The sequence below is a fragment of the Larus michahellis genome, chromosome 1 (assembly GCF_964199755.1).
Source record: "Larus michahellis chromosome 1, bLarMic1.1, whole genome shotgun sequence".
Classification (NCBI taxonomy): Eukaryota; Metazoa; Chordata; class Aves; order Charadriiformes; family Laridae; genus Larus; species Larus michahellis.
Window position 1 is genome coordinate 71,590,387 of NC_133896.1, and position 15,407 is coordinate 71,605,793.

At 45.4% G+C, this 15,407-nt stretch overlaps 1 protein-coding gene across 8 annotated transcripts in view; it reads left to right on the top strand.

Moving 5' to 3' along the window:
• Positions 1-11,137: 11,137 nt before the first annotated feature.
• AEBP2 (AE binding protein 2) overlaps positions 11,138-15,407 on the top strand; it is a 50,691-nt gene continuing 46,421 nt past the window's right edge. For 2 of the 8 annotated variants that reach the window (XR_012586842.1, XR_012586844.1), the window contains exon 1: positions 11,142-11,970. Coding sequence is in view for 6 of the 8 variants with exons in the window: in XM_074585802.1 (XP_074441903.1) it covers positions 11,330-11,970 (641 nt within the window). In the remaining 2 variants the exon portion in view is untranslated. Of the gene's footprint in view, positions 11,971-15,407 lie in introns of all 8 variants that reach the window. The other 6 variants (XM_074585814.1, XM_074585840.1, XM_074585802.1 and 3 more) reach the window with 5 other exon arrangements.

Below are 15,407 nucleotides of genomic sequence, written 5' to 3' on the forward strand. Positions count from 1 at the left end.
ACGGGAACTACAGGACAAATTACTGCAGAACAGAGACAGTATGTTCTTGGCCTAATCTGGAGTTGCATACAACCAGGGCAACAGGGTTCATGTTCATACAGCAGACCTGAGCCCAGATGGGAACAGCCCATTTGGCTTCAGGTTGACAGCTTGTATGATTAAAAGTTAAACATGTTCATACTGCAAACGTTATGATACAAGAGAGAATTTGTGCAAGAGCCTGATCTCTTGTGGTTACTACATCTCAGCCGAAATTCAGCGTGTTGCTTATTAATACTATAATTAGATAAGGGAGGAGGGGAGTACCTCTCAAATATTTCATGTTTTACTATTTGTATAGCTTTTAAACCAGCATTTATTTTGTCATACTTTTTAAAGCATGATATGAGTTGCTGAGGTTTGCGTGTGTATTTTACTATAGAGCATAAGCTGATGATAGTATGTTGCATGTAATGGAAATGAATATTCATGCAATATGCCAAAAGAAGTTACTACAGTACAGGTAGGTGGTGGACTGAGATCACCTAGTGCAATAAAAGACAGTCCAAAAATCTGACTGTATTAGTATGAAAAAGACCTCCAAAATGCAAGCTAGAATAACAAAACTGAAAAACAAGCAGCCATTGGTCCAGCACTTAATTTACGTGAAAATAATCAAGGGTGGTGGAGGAAATTTTTTTTTTCCTGTAAAGTCCATTTTAAACAGGCTGCATTGCTACCTCTTTACACGGAGCTTGTGGTTGTGAAACTGGGAAGTGAACGTGGCTGATGAACATCTGCGTAAGATCAGGTCCTCAAGGTAGCAGGGAGCACAGAGACCATGGCCTGAAGTGGTGCCAAAGGATCTTCCTGGAAGACACAAGGCAGAAGTAGGTCATCGCTCTCTACAGAGCTGATACCTTAACACGTGTCAGTGCCCGAGTTACACTTCTATAATACGTGCCTCTCTGTTGTACCTTTCATGCCACTAGCACAACTTAAATCACACAGTTTTCTCAACTTAGAGTCACCAGCTTTATATGAAGACACGTAGGCATGAATTGCTGTAAGATGCACCACATTTAAAATTAGATCTTTTTCACCTTGTTCCAAAGTGTTATAATAAAAATGTTTCCTGTATTTTCCAGGCTTTAAGTAGCTGAATCCACTTTTCACCAAGATGAAACAAATACTTAGCATTGCCAAACCCAGCTAGAAATTCAACCGTAAAGATGATGGTTCTGATAAATTACCTAGTTAAAGGTCATATAAAGCCAAACTGCTGCCATTTGTCCTGATAGTAGGCCTCTGTAGCAACAGCTTGCTAAGAATTTATAGTGCCATATTTTCCTACTACATTTTAAGTAGTATAGTAGGTTGTTTTGAGCTGCCTAGGAAAAGTACTGGACAGTATTTGTTTCTGGAATACGGTTTAACTGTGTCACTAGGCAAAAATTATTAAGCACGTAATAAATGTTCATCTTTACTGAAAAAAGAAAAGTAGTTTTAAAAGACTGAATAGAATCAAAAGTGTTATGTGATTAAAAACTAGGCCCATCTCTATTGAGAACACTGCATGTGTGTGTATAACAGCAGCTTTACCAGAAGAGTTCAATGACAGACAACTACACCTCAGAGCAATCCTGGGAAAGAGACTCAATTACGCACATCCACATGGTTAAATTGCTGCATAAAAAAAATGATAAAATGGTTTGCCTGCTCTTATACAGCCAGTTGCTTTGGAGAATCTGTGAGCAACAGAGCTGGGAATAGACTTCAGGAGAAGAGAATCACTGCTTTGCCTATTAGAAGACGTGCAGCGTATCTGTAGGGCATGTCATTGGGGCATTAAGCTAATTTAGGATTTAGGTCTCCAAATTCTGCAATATAGCCTAGGCTTCCTGAGAGAGGGACCCTCTGAACTATTTAAATTCTGAGTTACGGAAGGGTCATGGTGCCACTCAGACTCTCCTGTGTGATACGTGCTGAGTCCCCACCTCCTAGCAGCCATCCTTCCATAGGCCAACAATATCAGGTTTTGCTATGAGTTCCTCAAAACTCCTTGGTTCCCTAGCTCCCGGGCTGAGTTTGACATTCTGGCCCCGCTGAGGTCAATGGGAATTTTGCAATCAATACCGGAGAGGCCAAAGTTTCAGACAAGGCTTGTAGAGTTCATCTGAGTTCAGTGATCATCTCTGATCATTGAATTTGCAATAAAGGTGGCTGTGGCGAGATTGAGTGTAACACGCTCGATCTCAGTTTCCGTTCCATTAGTGGTAATCGGCAGGCGCATAATGCAAGTTTACAAATGTTCATGTTTATATTTCCCAGTGCTTCAAATAAACAGTATTGGAACTAAATCGACATGTGCATAGTCAAAACGACCTTACTTTCTCCTTCCTTGTTTACATTATGGGGTACTCATCCATGCAGCAACCATTTTCAGTCATTTAGGTAAAATAAAAGCTTCCCCGTGAATGGAATAGTCTCATAGGACCCCCAAAACTGATGCTCGTGGTGATTACAGTGGGGCAGTTAGCATGGACAGCAGGTTGCCTAACTGCAGCATGAAAGACAATGCATTTCCTTGCAATGGAATGGCCAGAGTTGACCAGACTTGAAGAGTATGACCCCAAGCGGCTGATCCAGAAATCCTCTCATGCTCTTGCCCCAAAGCTGCCATGCAAACAACAAAACAACACAGCACACAGACATGCTGGCCCATAACACCGAGATAACAGGAGTGGCAGCTTTTACATTGATGGGGTTGGGTTGCAGAACGTGCTGGTATTTGTACAGGTTTTCTACAGATTACTGCTGCCTTCTACATGACACTTTTGTTGCCAGGGTGGGGCAAAAGGGAGAACAGGAAGCCTAGGCGCTGCCCCTGATAAACCAGATAGATGAACAGAACGTGTGGGGGGTATTGAAGGGGCAGGAGGCGGGCAGGACAGTTTCCATTTTTGCCAGATTGCGACTATATTCCAGCTTCAGAGGGCAAGAGCGGGGAATTTTGCAGAGTAAAACCAGGGAGATTTGACAAGCAGGCATTCCCCTGGCGCTGTTGTCAGTATGCAGACAGGCAGCACAGTTCCTTTGGCACAGAATTGCCGCAGTGAGCTGATGAAGACCTTTTCAGTCCCGGGGCTTCCCAGTGCTGTCATGACAACAGCTACTTTCTCGGTCCTGCTGAAACCCCTTTTCACATTCAGTGAATGCCGTGCACAGAAAAGTAGGTTGTTCTCATCAATCTCCCTCTCTCTCTCAGATTTGGTTGATTGAGAATCGGGAGGGACACTGTGCTTCTATGAACTTGGCGTATTTTCCATGAACATGACGGATCCTTGATCTTGTAGGAAAGGTTTGAAGAGTTATGAATTGGAAACGTCATTTTAATAGCTCAGAAGACAAATACGCTATCTGTAATAAATATTTGTTGTTAGCGGCAAACAATGATAAAGTCATCCTGCTGGTTTTGTAATTGTTAAATTAGTTTTGATTACTTTGAGTATGACTTTTGCTGTTCAGTGAATACCATAATAATGGAAAGGCTAGTTTTTGCATACAAATCTGAACTTTTCTGAAACTCAGGTGTTTGCTCATGCTCAAGCCTACTAAATAATAATTTCTTTTTAAATACACGAATGCTGCATATCTCTAGCTATTTGATAAACATTCCATGATCTGAATTTTTCTTGTAACATAAGCAGAGCAGTGGGGGGAAAAGAGGAATCGTCCAGCTGTTAAGGTTTTGGGAAATCTGGACTTTGACACCTTCTCCGTGACAGTATCTTGTCCAAGGCTGACCAGACTGTGTGATAAATGCCTCTCTTAAGGATATCATGTGTCCCTTAACTCTCTAGCACACCAAGATCTCGCAGTCATGGAAAATATGTAATCTTAGTTGCTTGTCACTTTTAATCTCACGGGATTTAGCAGGACCCTAAATTTGTCATACACATGGTAATTCTGAATGTGGTCATTAGTCTTTCAGGCTGCATCTAAACCTGTCTGCAGGGACTAACTCACTTGGTCCCAGCCATGCAGCTCAGCTCAGCTTCTGTGGCTCCTGACTAGGCCTCCCTTCTCATCTTTAGAAATCATGGTAGAAGGCATGACTGGTGTGAACATGGTTTTCGTCCCCATGTGAAGCTGGGGCAAAGCCAGGGTATGAGGTTATATCTGAGAACTCAGAAAAATATTTACTGTTTTTGGAGATTGGATGATGCCCGTGTCTTTGTATAACATGGGAATAATATGTCAACTTTACAGAATCACAGAATAGATGACGCTGGAAGATACCTCTGAAGATCATCGGGTCCGACCTCCTGCTCAAAGCAGCATCAGCTAGAACAGGCTGCTCAGGACCATGTCCGGGTGTGAATATCTTCAGGAACGGCAACGTCACAATCTCTCTGGGCAAACTCTTCCACTGCTTGACAGCCCTCATTGTGAAAAAGTTTTTTCTTATGTTTAAATAGAATGTTCTGTGTTTCAGTTTGTGGCCACTGCCTCTTGCCCTTCACCAGATACCACTGAGAAGAGTCTAGCTCCATCTTCTTTGCTTCCCCGCCTCAGTTATTTATACACGTCGATAAGATCTCCCCGAGCCTTCACTTCTCTGGGCTGAACAGTCCCAGCTCTCAGCCACTCCTCATCTGACACGCTGCCCTCCCTTAATTATCTTCAGGGCCCCTTGCTGGGCCCACCACAGCATGTACTGGGAAGCTGAGAACTGTGGTTGGAAGGACATGTGTTCACAAGAGCTTGATCTTGGAAAGTCAAGAGATTCTTTCAAGAAAAAAAAAGAAGGGGAAAAAAAGGCACAAACATTATAACTAGATTTCTGCAAGGGAATTTTCATTTAAATTTTATGAAATATTAATTTTAAACCAATTAAGACTGTTTTATGAAAAACCTATATTCTAGTTATGACCACAAATCAAAGAAAGGGAGTTTTAAAGGAATCCTAGAAGAACGTGGAAAAGCTGCTGTAAACTTGTACTCCTTCCAAGCTGTGATTTGTATTTAATTAGCATTCAATTCATTGTGCATTTCTGTTTGGTTGTAATGGTTACGCACCGGTTTTGCAACATGCAAGATCTTGATTACTTTTATGGTTTTGAAAAGAAGCTCCATGTGTGCAAAGAAAGATTCTGCTCTTGACTTCACATCTCCGTTTTTAGAAAAAGAACTGCTGGAATTTACTGCCTAGTGTGCTTGTGCAGAATTGCCCCCTCCGTTGGGATGACCTCCCCTAGTTGTACTGTAATGCTCTGTAGCAACTGACTGGCAGAGAAGAAATGGCCATACTGGTGGCAACCCTGTATTTGTGGTCGGGCGCACACCTTCATTTAAAGCTGGAATCCAGCTCTGTTTTGCATAAGAATGTAGAAAACACACATTCCCCAAATTAATAGCATGTAAAGACTCTTTAATCTGGAAGCAAATATGTTAATCATCTCTGGTTAAAACTAATCTAAATTGCACCCTTTAAGAACGTTGATTCTTCTGAGACTGGAGAATTTTGGCTGCCTTTTATTGCAAAAGCGCAAACTGCCAAGTAAAAAATATACACAAAGAGATATAGAATACTTTGGGAGGAAAAGAAAATCTATCTGATAATTTATATATTTTATTGAATTATAATATAAAAGTATTGACAGTATTCATGACAGAGAAAAGATGCTCTATTTGCTTATGCAGTACTGCATATATTACCGTTTTCCCCGTTCATAGGACGTATTGCATCAGCTATTTAAATTTTCCAATGTGGCATTTGGAAAACTTTATGAATAGTTTCAAAGAAAAGCACAACTCATTTTTAGCATATACTTATGCAAGTCCCTGAAGCTCACAAAAGTTTAGAGACATGGGATGCAGGATGAATATTCAGATAGGTACACCAATGCAGAAGTACTGCAAGTAGCTTTTGCTTTTGAAGCAAATTCTGAGTTGGTTCTCAGTGGTATCTATAATAACTAATAGCTTATCATAGACAAATAATATCTATTTGAAATTCTGTGCTTACGTTTCATTTTTTTGCAACAAGCTGTGAAGCACATAAATTAACCGTATTATAAGGCCCTCTAATGCCTTGAACTCAAAGCTTTATATCTTTCACTTAGAAGAAATCATGCTTTCTTGTTTTGCTTTTTGTGTTTTCCTTATCATTTGACAGCAAATTTAACATCAATTAGCATGCATTTTAAAGAAGAGGCTTTATGCACTTGTAAAATACCCGGTTCCTTTCAATTATATCAGAGCATCTACGGAACATGGGCTTTCTCTTACTGTTTGTGTTTATAGATGGCTTAACACAAAGATGCCCTCATCTCCACTGGGCTTGCAGGTTGTTACAGTAATACAACTGCAAATATAGTGAATGTTAGGAAGTGCTATTGGATATGCTCCAGAATGGGGTTTTCCGCTCCTGAACTAACTCCTGGTCCTTTGTGTCACCTTAATAATTTCTTCATTTTCCCGGTCCTTTTTTTTCCTGTCCCCAGAGTGGGCACAGTTACATTTAACTGAGCTGTCTGGAGTTTTCTGAAGTTTCACGACCTAACAGCCACAGAATGCCATTTATTTTTTTTTTCCTCCTAGTTAACACTAAAAGCAGTTCCTTGGTCTAGCTCATGGCATGAATTTTGGAGACAGCTGTGCTGGCACAACAGAAGAGGCAGTGTGTCACCATGAGAGCCATAAAAAAGCATGGTCAGGGAAGAGGGGGAAGAAGGACCTGAGCAGTATCTAGAATTCATATTGCTGGGAAGTGTTTTGCAGAACCAGCGTATGGCCCCAGCGAGAGCTCACTGCCCAGCAGGGTGAGAAGAGGGACACCAGCCCAATGTGCATTCCCACAAGCCTTCCTTTGGTTGACCCAACCTAAGTGAGGCTTGAAGTTTCCTATAGTCATGGTTTCTAAGTGAACAGTACAGGGAAAGATTAAAGGCAGCTTTAAAAAGCAAACAGCATAGAAGCCGAGTTTAAAGGGAGAATTAACTGGGTGCTGCGGGAGAGGGTGGGGTCAGAATTGCAGAAGGAGGCAGTTTCAGTCCGGTCTGAAGGGAAGGGTGAGAACCGAGTGCTGGATGCTTACTTGAAGCAATAGGAGATTGCAGCCTCTTCCTCCAGACCTTGAATTTGGATGGGGAAGGGTGGGGCAGAAAGAAGGGACGGGTGCAGCTTCCAGAGGGTGCTGAGCAGGCAGAATATTGTGAGCAAGGTGAGTCATCAGGTTCAGGCAGCAGGAATTTCCTGCAGTGCTTAAGACATGCATGTGGAGGCAGGGGCAGGAGAAGGGAGTTCAGTGACCAAAGGTTTTGTTCCACAGAACTTCCCCTGGTATCCTAACAAGTGCAAGGCGGGATGTCACTTTTCCTGCATCTTAGGCCTATGGCATTTTTTTCTCCCTCTATAGGCCAGTATATGTCATAGTATTATGATGCTGACCAACATTAGGAAAAAAAGGTAAAAAAACCTGCCTTACATGTACAAAATCTTCTGATGATCTCACCTAACTGTCCTTCATAAAAAAACCACAAAAGAGCAAAATCTTTGTGACTCAAGAAAAGAAGAAACTACTTCTTTGGAGTGCGCTCACTATTGATTCTGCTGTCAGCGTGAATGCCCTGCACCCTGGTGTTCCTGAGGTAAGAGAATAAAATCTTAATTTCTTCTCCCTGCTCTGCTGTGTCTGCAATGTTGTTAGTTCTTGCACTAATGGAGAATGGTTCTGCTTGGACTCTTGGCCTGTGAACAAGCTTCTAGTTTATCTGCTGACGTATTTTTTTTTTATTTTGTACTTTGTTGAGAATGTCTTCCAAGTACCACAGAGTAGTGTGCCTCAACATAAGTATCTCAGCTTTAAAGCATTGTCCCTGTTGTAACCTGATCATACCAAGCCAGACTGAGCATACCAGAAACCCTTTGTGTGAAGGATAGAGTAACATCCACCCTCAAAGCCTAAGTGGATGTGTAAGTTCTTTTTTCCAAAGGATTTCCTAACAGCGTGTCTCCTGCTTTGAGCTTTTCTCAGACCATTCAAATGCAAGTGATTTAGATGCCTTTGCAAGTTCTAGACTCGCCTGTTCTCAGACAGATCTCCTCCTTCAAGAGGTTTGAAAAGTCAAAAACCGTGGAGAAAAAGGACATTTACCTTTGGTAAGCTGGGTATTTTTTCTACAGAAAAAGCTCAGTAACAAGAGGTTTAAGCAATCATTGCTGCTTGCACTTGATTAGGACTTTATTATAGCGCTCAAGGGCCAAGCCCGGACGCAGAATTTTGTCGTTTTAAAAAACTGCGAGCAGGACACCAGGAGATTGTCACAAAGTATTTCTTTGATGACTTCCTGCTGCGGTAGTGACCCCTTTGGTGCTGATCTTTTGCTTAAATGCTAGTGATTTCCATTAGGCAGGTTGACACCGTCCTTCCTATTCATTTGTGTCCTGAGGTGTCCCTCCCTGACGCTCTTTGAATACACAAATTACCTAATGAGCTGGCGTCTCTACCGCTCTGTTAGGAAAGTGGAAAGTGGGAGGTCTGAATCACCCTGCTCGCTTTCGGTACACAAACACCGGGAGCCTTGCGCGCACACACGACCTCAAGAAACCCAGAGAGACCTGGGGGAAAAAAGTAACAGCAACGGGCTCGTCAACACACAGTGGAGCGGATTCGGACAATTTACATCAGGGCACATGGAGTTCTTTGAGATAACTTTTCCCCCTTTTTTTTTCCTCATATTCTTAGGTGTTGAAAGCTGTCTTTTACCTAAGTCTTTTATATATTTTTTGGTTTCTCATGACTTGATACCTCTGATTCTGTCCCTCGCTATGGCAGAGAACTCCAGAAGGGAATCCGTGGGTAGGAGAGACGTAGGAATTACTTCAGCTTCTGCCGTCTTCTGACTGAATCAAAGGGTGTCGTTTGTTTTTAAAACCTCACGCTTCGCGTTGCATAAGATTAGTGACAGCCACACCCACCGGGGGGTGCCACACCCTCTTAAGTGAAGAGTGAAGCACAGGGCACGCTGTTACCGGCAGGAGGAAAGGCAGCAGAGGATGTAGAAGCCCAGGGTTTGGTGAGTATTTTTGGTGGAGTTAGTAGACCAGAGACACACAGATTACACAGATGAAACACCATTACGGCTGCCCTTGTCTTTTTTCTTTTTTTTTTTTTTTTTTTGCGTACTTACCATTTCCACTTTCTAGCTGAGGCCGGTTTCTAGAAATCTGGGAAACTATCACCACTTTTTTTGCTGTTGTTGGTTTCCAAAGTTCGCATATGCTCCTCTGTGGGGTAAAGATGTCATTGGTTTGTTTCCAAAGATTAATCCAATGTCACGTCCCTTTGCTACAATACGGCGTTGCTGTTTCAGCACTGTGGCATTCTATTTTGATGCTGCTACACCACAGGCTGCTGGTGTTGCTGCTAACAACTGCATTTGTTGATGGGCTGGCAGCCACCTCCAGCTACGCTAACGCAGGCCTCAGGAGCACCCTTTCCAGATTTTAATCCTACGCGGTTAACTTCTCCTGGAATCCAGGATCTCTGTGGATATGCCAGATAGCCTGCTGTAACTTGAACTGGTGATGTTCTTCCTATTGCGCAGAAGGCACAGTGTTTTTCTGACCTGAGTTGTGGTTCTGTATTTTGTAGTTTGTTTTTAAACTAAACTACTACCACTTCACAATTTTTTTTTCTTTAAATGTGGCAAGCTCTGCAAGAGTTGGATAAAGACTGACAGATGTATACATGGCATTTAAAATTCATGTGGAATAGTATCTCATGTTTTCAATGACCCTCTTCATCCCTCCAATAATCTGTCAAACTACATGATTTCACCTCTGTGTTCAGATTCTACCCACCTTCCTGTTCTACTGCAAATCCCCATCGTATAAACTTCTGCTAATCACTTCCACATGACAATTTATCAAACACTTTCTTGATGTCCATGTAGACGAGACTCTTGTCAAAAAGCCTGTCAGGTTAGTCTGGCACAATCTACCTTTAGTAAATCTTATCCCGTTTTACCTTAATATTAAAATTAATTACTTTAATTTTCAAAATTTGTTCTGAAGTTTTGTACATGATTGACAGTCATTCTCTTCAGCTACCTTTCACCTTTCCCCTTCTACACATACACAGCTGTATTTTTTTCAGATGGCACAATTCCCAACTCAACAAATTTTCTAAGCCCATGCCTCCAGAAGTGAATTTAGATTAATGAGGAAAAAAAATTAACCAATTTCCCCAGTTTTAGTACATTAAAGTCTTTGGTTTACTTTACTTTAAGTGCATTGATCTGTATTTTGCATTCCCCTTTAGTCATACAGCTTTTGCCTAGTAGCCAACATGCCTCTTTACTGCAAATGGAGGTTTAAAGCCACATCGACTTTATTCTCTTTACTTTCTCTCCTCACTGCATAGCGCGACTGCTTTTTCATTCCTTTTTGTCAGTACCGCTCTGAAAACCTTTTTCTGTCTCCTTTGTGTCTCAGCTGAGCTTGTCTTTTGGCAATTCTCACCGGGTAACGTCACACGGTGACCTGCACCCTGTAGCTCTCTTTGCTGAGGAGCCTCGTTTCTCCCTTTCTCGTAAACTCTGTATTTCGTTGTAGTTACTACGAGTCCGCAGTCCCTACAGCCCCCGCCCTGTTTTCCTCTCACGGATGCAAATGTCACGAAGTTTTCCTCAGCCACGACTCCCGCTCTCTTTGCGCCCTCCCTCCGGCGGCCCCGTAGGCCTAAAGCTTCCCAGAGCCAACCAGCCAGGAGGCTGCCGAGGCTGAAAGGTGTGGGACGGGTTCCTCCGGGGGGGAGCGGCGGGGGCTGCTCGTCCTGGCCGGGAGCGCCTCGTTCCCCGTTCGCGGCTGGTCCCGCGGGACCCCCCTCCGCACTCCAAGCGTTCAGGCGCTCTTCCCCTTGCGGCGGGGAGTAACGCTGACGCGACTCAAGCCAGGCGTGGGGAAGGAGGGAGGCAGCCAGCGCCCCCGCCACCCAACCACCGCCCCGCCCCGCCCGACCGTTAACGCCCCTCCCACGCACCGCCCCCCCTCCGCCAGCACCCCCACGCCGAGGGCTGCCGCTCGCGCTCTGCCCGCCCTTTTTGTCCCCGGGCGCGTTCCGTAGCGCGTGCGGCGGCGGCCCCAGCCCCAGCCCCAGCCCCGGCCCCTCCTCTCTGCGGCTCGCGCCGCCGCGCGATTGTGCGGGTGAGGAGGGCGAGGGGAGAGGGGGGAAAAGGAGCGCGGGGCGGGAGCGAGCGCGGCCGCGCGCACGCCCCCGCCGTTGCCGCCGCCGCGCGCGCCTGGCCCCGCTCGGCTCCGCTCGCAGCGACTCGCAGGCGCCATGGCGGCCGCTCGCAGCGACATGGCGGAGCCGGAGGGGTTGCTTCCCGGCGAGGCGGCGGCCGCCGCCGGCGCCGCAGCGGCCGAGGAGGAGGAGGCCGGGGCTGGATCCTCGTCGTCGCCTTCCTCCGCGGCGGCGGCCGCCGCGGAGACGGAGTCGCTGCTGCTGCTGAACGGCGAGGCGGAGAGCATGTCGGAACCGAGCCCGGAGAGCGCCAGCCAGGCCGGGGACGGGGAGGACGAGGATGAGGAAGAGGAGGAGGAAGAGGAGGAGGAGGGCGGCGAGGAGGAGGAGAGCAGCCTGGTGGGGAGCAGCAGCACGAGCAGCGGCTGCTGCAGCGACGAGACCCGCTCGCTGAGCCCCGGCGGCAGCAGCGAGGCCGACGCCAAGGAGGAGCCGAAGGGCCCCCGGGGCAGCCAGGAGGACGGGCTGGGCCGCGGCGGCGGCGGAGGAGGCGGCGGCGGCGGGGGGAGCAGCTCCAGCAGCGTGTCCAGCGGTGGCGACGAGGGCTACGGCACCGGCGGCGGCGGCGGCAGCAGCAGCGGCAGCAGCAGCTGCAGCGCCACGTCGGGGGGCCGGCGGGGCAGCCTGGAGATGTCCTCGGACGGGGAGCCCCTCAGCCGCATGGACTCGGAGGACAGGTCAGTGCGCGCCCCGTCACCCCGCCGGCGGCCGCCTTCCCGGGGAGTGGTGTGTGTGCGGGTCCCTCGGGTCCTGGGGCCGGCGGGCGCCATGTCCGGTCGCCTCCCCGCCTCGCAGCGCCGGGGGGCTCGCCAGCCCGCCCGCCCCGCCGCAGCGGCCAAGGGGCCCGTCTTCCCCGGGTGCCCACCGCCCCTCGTCCCCCCCTTCCCGGCCGCGGGGGCTGTCAGGGCGGCGGCGGCTAGGGGCAGCCACAGGTTTCTCCGGCCAACTTGTGCCGGGCGGGGCGGCGGGCGGCCTGTGGCGGGCCCTCCGCCCCCGCCGCGGCCTCCGCTCCTCCAGGCCCCCTCCGAAAGCCTGCCCGCTGCTTTTGGGAGGAGGGGGCGCACCGCCCGCCGGCCCCGCACCGGGCGGCAGGCCGTGTGGGGGCTGCTGGAGCCGCAGCCATCACTGTTAGGCGTTTTACGGAGAGCCCCGGATCGGCCCCCGCTGCGGGCTGAGCACGGGGCGCTCGCTGCCCGTTCAGGTGGCCGTACTCGGTTGCCGCTTTCCTCAGAAGCTGCTGATTATTTTTTTTTCAGACGGTGCTTTTAGGGTTCTTTAGGGTTATATCTTGCGCTGACGCACAGGCGGGGTGTACCAAAGGTTCAAGGATGGGAAATAATCTGTGGATGTGGTTTTACCTGCACCCGCACCAGGGTCTCTGCGCTAGAGGCAGAAAGCTGAGTGGTAACCTCTTAAAGCATAAGGAAGGGGGGAAAAAATACCCTAGCTTACTAAAATAAAAAGGAGACCAGCTTTTCTGTATTAAGTGTGCATGAGTAATAAGGTGTGCATGTTTATTATATTAAGCGAGGGTCAGTAATTTGAGGCTCAAAGTCATCTTTGGATGAGTTCTGTAATAGTGATGTAAAGATTGTTTCTTAGGTTTTTTTTGTATGTGCACATCTCATTTTACCAAGACTTTTGCTTGATTCTTGTGGAAAGGCACAACCAAATTCTCACACACGGTTGAATTCTACCTTTCAGGTCTGATTTAGCCTTCTAAGTCAAGCATTTCAAAGAACATGGCTTATGTAGTAGCTTTCTTGGATGTTGTGTGCAACAGTTTAATTGACAAACTGAAAATAGGACAAAAAATGGACATAAGAGCAATCTTAAAATGCTGTAGGTCCCTTTACTAGTTAGTGCTTTCAAATAGTTTTAAGAAACTTGTGCTATTTTTTTATTTCAGTTTAGCATTAAAAAGTATCAGACTTCCCTGTTAGAGTTATAGTTAAATAACAATTATAATTTTGTTTGCACTTTCTTGAGATAGTTTCATTGTTAAGTGTGAAGAATTGTGTGGTTTGGTCCAGAAATGTATTTTGAATATATGTTAGATCAAATTCTGTGTAGCTGTGCAAATACCCGCATTTCAGAAGTGGGGCATCACTAGATCTAACCTCAAGTTTTAAAAACAAACAAAACCCTTGTGAGTCAGTTCCCCAAAACCATGTAATTGGCCTAAAAGACCTAAGATGAAATTCAGTTCTCTGGTTTTCACCTGACTTTTGAGGCTCATAGGAGTCACATTTTCTTTCTTCCGAACTTGTGCAAGATGGAAAGGGGGAGTGGGTTTTGGGGATTGTTTTGTTTTCTCAAAAGATGAGATTTTATGTGAAATTGCATAAATATGGGAGTAGCATTCTGGAAGAACAACAGGTACGTAATGGAGTTTTAAGGTAGTTTGTTTTTCATTGAATTAAAATCTAAATCTAGGCCTGATGTTTTCTGAGTGCATGTCAACTTGTGGGTTGAGAAGAATAACAGAAATAACTTGCAGGGGTTTTCTGGAAGTACAGTGTCACTGTGTCTTGCTTTTGCACTCCAGAACTAGTGTGCTACTTTCTCTGTCATTGTTCTCATGGTTCTCTTGCTGTAGTTGCACAGTTCAATCTGTGTATGTATTCGTTGTTGCTCCTTTCTACTGCCTTTGGTACAGACTCAGTTGCAGGAGTGAACTCTTTGTGTTTAGTGGTTTAAAAAAGGACTGCGCCTTGTTTTTAATCTTTGCAAAGTTTTATCTTGAACTGCCAGGCTGAAAACTTGGTGTGCTGAGAGGGTATTTTGTGCCGTAATTTCAAAGCCTGTTTGTTGAATTGTGTAGGAAAAGACCAATGCTACCAAGAGTGCCATTTGTTATTCCTGGTGATAGAAAACTTCTATTTGTGCACTCCTTGCTGTAGCATGGTAGAATGCTTTATTATTTTTGCTGCGTATAGTCCAGCAAGTCACTTGCTTGCCCTAGCAATCCAAATGATTATTGCTGCTTGGAGGCCAGCCATAACATAATATTGTACCTTTTAAATGATCAGACAGACAAGCAGAGTGTTGCAAAAGGTAGAGGATGTGCTGAGGAGCTAAAAAGTTTGTGAGGTGGGATGGTGAAATACCGGGGAAGAGCTGGCAACAGTTAGACTTATTAGGTGGAGGTACAGGTTTATGATAATGTATTAAGATCCTTAAAGACTTAATCATTCATTGATTTGGTCACCTCTGCGTTAAAATGTAAGTTCTCTAACTATTAGAGAATGATATTCTATCTATTAAGTGATGTTTTATATGAAATAGTGTGTTGTACAGTACTTCATGACCTTTGCTGACTACCTGTGTCTCTGAAGTCCTAAGGAACTTGGTGTCTCATCTCACAGTACGTTGTAGAGTAAGATTACCTGGGGAAGGGAAGACAGAGAAAATGAGAGAGAGAGATTGAACCAACATACTTGAATTTACAGTCGCTGGGTTAAGCAAGAGGAAGCTGGTAGAAGGGTATACCTGGTAGACTCCTGCTGTAGGCAGGTTTGGTAACATTCAGATCATGCCCTTAGGCTTGGGATTTTTTTTTCTTGTTTCCTCTGTAGAAAATTTGAATAAATAAGAGGGTGTGGTGAGAGGGCCTGAATTCCATGAGTGATCAAATTCCTGCTTCCCTCTGTACGGTTTTTATCATTCTCCACAATTATCAAAGTGTTGTCTCTTTGATTTTTGGTTTAGTGATAGCAAATATAAAATAAACTGCGAATAAAACAGCTGAACAGGAAAACCTTGCATATGATCAAAATATTACTACTTTTCAGCAACTTCAATTGCGAACATTTTGAATGTCTTTTGAGAGTATCTGCTAATAGAATAAATAATTTGGGGCATTACTGTAGGACATTTGTAAGTATTCATAACAACACAAGAAACATATATAATGTTGAATATCGATGCCCTGAAACCTAGGGTGAATTTTAACCAACTATTTCCATGCACACAGACAAACTTTGTACTTTGCTAAAACATTTTTACACCCCCCCACCCCCCAAAACCAAAAAGCAAACCCCAGACTGATACCTAGGATAACCAGGTGGCATTTTCAGCTCTGTGGTATTAATAACGAGAGCTGAGTGCAATA